At 59.2% G+C, this 7,584-nt stretch overlaps 2 protein-coding genes and 1 long non-coding RNA gene across 3 annotated transcripts in view; 1 reads left to right on the forward strand and 2 right to left on the reverse strand.

The window, feature by feature from the left end:
• The window catches only part of LOC116833195 (rhodopsin kinase GRK1-like), a 12,194-nt gene extending 9,878 nt beyond the window's left edge, over window positions 1-2,316 (forward strand). The window contains exon 5 of the mRNA XM_032794538.1: window positions 2,165-2,316. Within this exon, the coding sequence (XP_032650429.1) occupies window positions 2,165-2,316 (152 nt within the window). The remainder of the gene's footprint in view (window positions 1-2,164) is intronic.
• Window positions 1-7,584, reverse strand: part of LOC142047434 (uncharacterized) — a 122,148-nt gene that overhangs the window by 15,828 nt on the left and 98,736 nt on the right. The window lies entirely within an intron of this gene.
• Window positions 6,430-7,584, reverse strand: part of SHBG (sex hormone binding globulin) — a 7,000-nt gene continuing 5,845 nt past the window's right edge. The window contains 2 exon segments of the mRNA XM_075070640.1: window positions 6,430-6,607; window positions 6,808-7,027. Coding sequence (XP_074926741.1) covers window positions 6,438-6,607; window positions 6,808-7,027 — 390 coding nt within the window. The 3' untranslated portion in view covers window positions 6,430-6,437.

A 7,584-nucleotide genomic window follows, 5' to 3' on the forward strand; every position in this document is an offset into this window, starting at 1 on the left:
GCCCGAGGGAGTCCTCCGGCTCTCCTAACCCTGTGTCCCTCCTTAACACGCGAGGGGGGCAGGGAAGTGGGTTGGAGAGGAATGCGGGGGGTGGAAACCTCGAGCCTGGACTCCATGGGTTCTCTCCGTTGGCTTCTGGGAGGGGAGTATGGGGCTGAGTGGAATAGTAGCCAGTGGAGGGCTGGGAGCCAGGACTCCGGTTCCATCTCCCAGCTCTGGGACCGGGTGGGGGCCGGTGTCAGAGCAGAGGGGGCTGGGATCCAGGACTCCTGGGTTCTCCCCCGGCTTCTGGGAGGGGAGTGGGGGGCCTGGTGGTTCAGAGCAGGGCGGGCTGGGAGCCAGGACTCCCTGGGTTCTCTCCTATCTCAAATGCAGCGTGTGACGGTGGCTGTAGGGGTCACGCAAGTCCGAGTGGCCTGGGAGCAGGAAAAGCCAGTATCTGGTGGTGGGGGCAGACCAACAAAGGAGGGGGGAAGTGTGTTCCCACCACCCCCACCCCTTCACAAGCAGGAAGCACGTCCCCGATTTGCTGCTGATTGCTGTCGCGGACGCTTGGGGTCGAGGTCCTGGGGACGCCGCCCTTGCCCCCCACACATCAGGTTTCTCCCGAAGCGACGCCGGTCTCCACCATCGTCCTCCTGCCAGGGGATGGGGATGTTTGCCGGAGGAGAAGTCGTCGTAGAAACTCTGCATGCTCGTCCAAGCACCACGCCCTTCCACCGTGGAGAAAGGCGCCCACCGCCTAATGTCCTTGGCGGTAGACCGCTGGGGTCGGGACGAAAGGGCGGCTCCCTAGACTGGGCAAGCCCCGGGGGGAACGCATGGGAAAACCTGCTGGGGCGGTGGGCAGGGCGTGGGGTGACAGCCCAATGCAGAACTGGACCCGAGTGTCTACACCCAAACCCGGGGACAAGAACGCCGAGCCGGGTCTCCACTGCGAGCAACCCACTCGCATGGCACAGCCAACCGCCGGGGACAAAGACCGCCCCTTTCCCCACCACAACCGCCCCATGCACAGCCCCACTGTGCAACACAGCATCGCCACAGCCCAACGCCGGGGACCAAGACCGCCCCTTTCCCACCACACCCGCCCCATGCAACCAGCCCCCACTGCAACGCACAGCATGCACAGCCCAACGCCGTGGGACAAGACCAGCCCCGTTCCCACCGCAACCACCCGTACGCACACCCAATGCCGGGACAAGACCGCCCCCGTTCTCCTGCCCAACCTGCAAGCGACGTACGCACAACCCAATGCGGGGACAAGACCGGCCCCGTTCTTCAACCCAGCAACCACCACACGCACAGCCCAACGCCGGGGCAAGACACCCCCATCTCTCCACCACAATCCAACTGCAACCCACAACCCAAATGCGGGGGACAAAAACCGCCCCGTTTCTCCACCGCAACCAACTGCAACCCACAACCCAATGCCGGGGACAAAAACCGCCCATTCGCACACTGCAACCACTGCAACGCAACAGCCGCAACTGCCGGGAAAAAAAAACCAAGACGCCGCCACATTCCCCAAAGACCGCCAGAACCAACTGCAAACCCACAACCCAATGCAGGGGACATAACCGCCCCATTACTCCATCCGCAACCACTGCACGCACAACCCAACCCATGGACAAACTCCGCCTGTTCCTCACACAACCAAAACGCGCCCATGCACAGCCCACTGCATACCACCGCAACGCCACACCCACGCTGGGTCGGAAAACATAACCGATGGCCCCGTCCCGTCCGCAACATACCGTCGACCACCCACGACAACCACATTAACAATCCCAAAACACAGGAGACACTCTGCCCCTTCCCTACACATACCTGCCCCATGACATAAGCCACTGCCAAAAAAAAAAAAAAAAAAAAAAATAACAACAAATAAAAATAAACCACTACGCAATGCACAGGCCCAACGCTCGGGGACAAAAAAGACCACCTTCATTCTTCCCTCTCCCGGATCGTCCTTCGCCTTCTTCCCAATCAAAGTCCACCCACACGACACGCACAGCGCACAAGCACACTACACTCAAAGCCGGACCAAGACACCCCATCCCACTGCATGCAAGACCACCCCATGCACAACCGCGAGGAAACACGGGGACATACACGCCACTCGCCCCATTCCCCACCTGCCTCGACATACCGCCCCTCCCAGCACAGCCCAACTACAAACCACTGCATGCACAGCCACGCCAGGGACAACACCCAAGACGCCGGTTCCCCCGAAACCACGTCCCCAGGGACCTCGACCCCAACGCGTCCGCCGACAGCATCAGCAGCAAATCGGGGACGTGCTTCCTGCTGTGAAGGGGGTGGGGGGTGGGAACACACTTCCCCCCTCCTTTGTGTCTCCCCCCACCACCAGATACTTGGCTTTTCCTGCTCCCAGGCCACTCGGGACTTGGTGACCCCTACAGCCACCGTCACACAGCTGCATGAGATGAGGAGAGAACCCAGGAGTCCTGGCTCCCAGCCCCGCCCTGCTCTGAACCACCAGCCCCCACTCCCCTCCCAGAGCCGGGGGGAGAACCCAGGAGTCCTGGCTCCCAGCCCCCCTGCTCTAACCACCAGCCCCCATTGCCCTCCCAGAGCCGGGGGGAGAACCCAGGAGTCCTGGATCCCAGCCCCCTCTGCTCTGAACCACCAGCCCCCACCCCCGTCCCAGAGCTGGGGAGAGAACCCAGGAGTCCTGGCTCCCAGCCCTCCCTGCTCTAACCATCAGCCCCTACTCCCCTCCCAGAGCCAAGGAGAGAACCCAGGAGTCCAGGCTCCTAGTTCCACCCCCCGCATTAATCCTCCAAACCCCACTTCCCTCCCCCAGCTCTGTTAAGGGAACAGGGATTGGGAGCCAGGACTCCTGGGTTCTCTCCCCAGCTTGGTGTTTAGAGCAGGGGGAGGTGAGAATCCGGACTCCTGGGTTCCATTCCTGGGGTGGGGACTTTGGGGAAAAATTGTAACCCTTGCTAATAATCAGCGTAAGATTTCAATAGCGCTTTACCCTCGTTACGTAACTCCCCTTCCCATCCCCCACTCCCAGGATGCTCCCCAATTTCACACACTGCTCGGGGGGGGACAAGGAAGGAGGCCCCCGGGGGGCTTATGGTCCATCAGGGAAGGGTTTGGCACCCAGGCGTCCTGGCCTGTCACCTCTAGACCGGCCTGTCCTGTCTCTGGATCGGAGGGGTAGGGGTGGGGTCGATTCGAAGTCCCTTCCATAGTTACCTAGAGCCGGTCACCGGGGCCCAGCCCGTGGCCCACCATCCGGTTCGGTGCACGTTCTCCCGCCGTTCGGCAGGAGCCGTGGTAGCCTTGTCATGAGCCGCTTAGTAGCCAATTTTGTATATAATAGTAAATTGGGTTGTGGTCGCTGTGTAGCCTGTGTCTGGGTGTTAGCCCCGGGCATCCCGGCGGGGGGGGCACCCGTGCAGTGTGTTGTGACTGAGTGTAGACGCAGGGAACACACCCAGCAGGGTTTCAAGCTCACACAAATGGCTATCATGGGGGTACAGTCTCCTAAGACACCCCTTACAGTCGTTCACAGATGCCCATTCACAGCCGGACAGACAATCTCTTAGTCACATGGCCAGCTACAGTCATTCAGAGATGCAACCACAGCCACACAATCTCTCTCTCACACACACACACATGCACACCCCAGTTGTACACACATCTACAGTCATTCGGTCATAAGCTCTTAACTACACCTCCCTACACACAATTACAGTCACAACCGACACAGTCGCCTAGTCTCTCTCTTCATAGTCTCTCTCTTATGCTACAGTCTCCCAGTCATAGTCTCTTAATCACCCCGCCAAGCTACAGTCATTCACAGTTACAGCCGTCAAGTCTTAGTCACGCGGACAGCTACAGCCGTTCAGAGATGCACAGTCTCGGCCGTGCAGATGCTTAATCTCATGCACAGCTCCAGTCATGCGTCACACCATCGTCATATCTTAGTTATGCCCCCCCCCAACTACAGCCGTTCACAACTACACTGTGTCGGTTGTGCGTGGCTGCACAGGCAAGAGATTACGATGGAGTCACTGCAGTTGTGTGTGAGATTTGGAGACTGTGGCTATGAATGACTGTAGCTGTATGTGTGACTAACACTTGATGGATGTAACTGCCAATGACAGCAGTTTAGGGTGTCATTAAAGAGTTTATGGGAGACTGTAAGAAAGAGCCTTGGAGACTGTATACTGTTGTGACTGTAATCATGAAAGGCTGTAGTTGCGGGCAGTGTAGTTAAGAGCCCATAACTGTGTGACCAAGACTACAGCTACGACCACAGTGTGTGTGTGTGACAGACTATGAGATTGTAAGGCTCTATCTGTGCATGACTGTTGGTGGGTGTGTGGTCATGAGACTATATGGCTCTGGGTGTGTGTAATTAAGAAACTGCAGTCATCCACAGTTACACAGTCGCACACATACACCAGTCAGTCACACTTAGTCACAGCTTTACAATCTCTTAGCTACACACACAAACTACGTCAATCAGCAAAGAAAGGAAGGTAGCTAACTTGGTGCAGCCCGGAGTTGTTGGGCTCAGTACAGGCGGTCTGGGTGACATACCCCAGTCCGTGCTAGACAGGAGGATCAGACTTGAGGTCTCAAGCTCCTTTCTGGCCTGAACATTGATCAACTCTATGACTACACCGCCACACACAGTCGTCGAGCCTTTGGATTACACCCGTGCAAACGACAGTCATTCATCACTACACAGGTTCGGGTGTGTGCATAAAGCTGAGTCTTCACAGGCTGTACATGGAGAAGAAGTGTATGCGCTTGCACACACAGGTACACAATACCAGACAGTCACCCGCAATCACCGTCACCACGACAAAACACATGGAGCATGATAAAAATTAGCCCCTCGGACACACGCACACAGTCAGACTCGTGCTCACAATGACAGTCACACAACCACTTGGGATGAGCTTGACACACACACACACACACATACACGGTCATAGAGTCACTGTTGCACACTCACAGTGGAAGACACAGATGCCCAGAAACAAACCCCCACATGGGCGATGGTCAGTCTTGCACAAGCGCAGCTCACATTTCTGCACGAGCACAATCACACAAACACCCACCCTCGCTGCTGCAAAACCAGTCATGGTGCTACAAACCAATCCCACGTACAAGAGCAGCCTTTCACAACCACTGTCACTAGTCAACCACAGCCAATCTCAGCTGCTCACGATCACTCTGTCATGCACAGCTGCACAGACACAGCAACGCAGAGACCATCCCAACCACACAACAGCTCCCACACATGACCCGACGCTGTCACAAGTACTCATAATTACACAGCCCTGCACTGTCACAGCTGCGCGTCGGCACAACAGATATCACCACCAAGCCACAACCACTCCCAGCCGGTCACAGGCGGACACCCTCACAGCTGCGCCTTGGCACAATGGACATTGCCACTGACCCACAACCACTCCCAGCTGGTCACAGGCGGACACCGTCACAGCTGCACCTCAGCACAATGGACATTGCCACCGACCCACAACCACTCCCAGCCGGTCACAGGCGGACACCGTCACAGCTGCACCTCGGCACGACAAACATCGCCACCGACCCACAACCGCTCCCAGCCGGTCACAGGTGGACACCGTCACAGCTGCTCCAAGTCACAGCCCAACACTGGTCATGGACAACCACTCCCAGACCCATCACGGTTGCACCCCCAGTCACAGCCTGTCACGGAGTGTGGGGGAGTCAGGGCCCTGCACCCCCCCAATTCCTGTGATTCACTGTGACTCTCAGCCAGCCAGTAAAACAGAAGGTTTATTAGCTGACAGGAACACAGTCCAGACCAGAGCTTGTAGGTACAGACAACAGGACCCCTCGGTCAGGTCCATCTTGGGGAGTGGGGAGTCCAGACCCTGGTGCTGGGCTTGCCTCAGTTTCCCCAGCCAGCTCCAAACTGAAACTTCCTCCAGCCCCTCCTCTGGCCTTTGTCTAGGGGCCACCTCATCTCTTTGTTCTCCAACACCTTCAGTTGGCACCTTGCAGGGGAGGGGCCCAGGCCATCAGTGGCCAGGAGACAGAGTGTCGGCCATTCTCTGTGCAGACACCATCACACTGGCCCTCTAGGGCTCCACAACAATCACACCCTGTTATCCCACCACTTAAATACTTAAGAACTGCATAGGGGAAACTGAGGCACCCCCACTCTAGTCAGAGAAAACATTAAGAACATTCCCACTTCATCACACAGCCGCACACTCGCTCCCAGCCACAACCTCCCCCCCAGTCACAGCCCCACACCAGCACAGCTGCACACTCGCTCCCAGTCACAACCTACCCCCCCCCAGTCACAGCCCCACACCAGCACATGGCACCACCGCCCCTACCCCCCAGCCACACACACCCTCCCACCACCGGTGGTGGTGTCCATCGCCCCTGGCTCAGCTCCCCCGTCTCGCCCTCTCATGGCCGCCGGGGCAGCTGTGAGCCCATATGGTGTCGCTCCTGAACAGAGCTGAGTCCAGGTCCAGCTGATGGCCTTGCACCCGGATCCCCTGCAGGCAGCCCCGAAAGGCCCCCCACTCCTGGGGGCTGGAGGTCTAACCCCCCTCTGCAAGGGAGATATCATGTCAGAAGGTGGGGAGAGAGGGGACTCCCTGGCACCCCACCACCACCCACACAGCCACCCCTTCTTGGGGAAGGATCTTACGTCAAGGCTGCCCCAGCTAAGCTGGGATGGGGGCACAGTCAAGGCCATCCCGGGTGTGGGGGAAGCAGTCAAACAGTACCCAGGGCTGGGGGGGAATGTACCTGGCAGCCCGCCAATGAAGAGCCGCCCCTCCTGGCCCACCCAGGCCTCCTGCAGCCACTGGAAGTCGGGGGGCTGCCCGGGCAGGGTGTCCCCGTGGTCACCCAGCTGCAGGGCCAGCTGGGCGGGGGAGACTTGCAGGCGCAGGGGGGCATCCAGGCAGGGCCCCTCTGGCAGAGGCAGCCTCAGCTCGGTCCGGTTACCCAGGCACACCACCAGGGCCTACGAGAGAGGGAGGGGGAGGCTCAGGGGGAGATGGAGATGGGTTCCCCCCCCCAAGGTCCCCAAACCTGCCCCCAGGCTACACACGAGTGACGATCCCTCCCCGATGGTGTCCCCAGTGAGCAAACCCCTGGCACCACACATCCCCAGTGACCAGATCTGTGGCACCCCCCCAGTGAGCAGATCCCACCAGCACCATGCCCCCTGGTGAGCGGATCCCCCACACTGCACCTCCCAAAGAGCAGATCCCATCAGCACCATGCCCCATGGTGAGCAGATCCCCTGCACTGAATCCCTCCCTATGAGCAGATCCCCAGCCCCTCCCCCTGGTGAACAGATCCCTGGCACCATGCCCCCCACAGTGAGTGGATCCCCGGCACCCTCCCCTGGTGAATGAATCCTTGGCATTGTGCCCCCCAGTGAGTGGGTCCCTGGCACTGCACCCCCCTGGTAAGCAGAACCCTGGCACCGCGCCCCCCCTCGGTGAGCGGATTCCCCCCACACCATCCCCCCCCCCCCCCCCCCCCCCCCGCTCCCCCACCCCCCCCCCCCCCCCC

Source organism: Chelonoidis abingdonii, chromosome 11 (genome assembly GCF_003597395.2).
Source record: "Chelonoidis abingdonii isolate Lonesome George chromosome 11, CheloAbing_2.0, whole genome shotgun sequence".
Lineage (NCBI taxonomy): Eukaryota > Metazoa > Chordata > Testudines > Testudinidae > Chelonoidis > Chelonoidis abingdonii.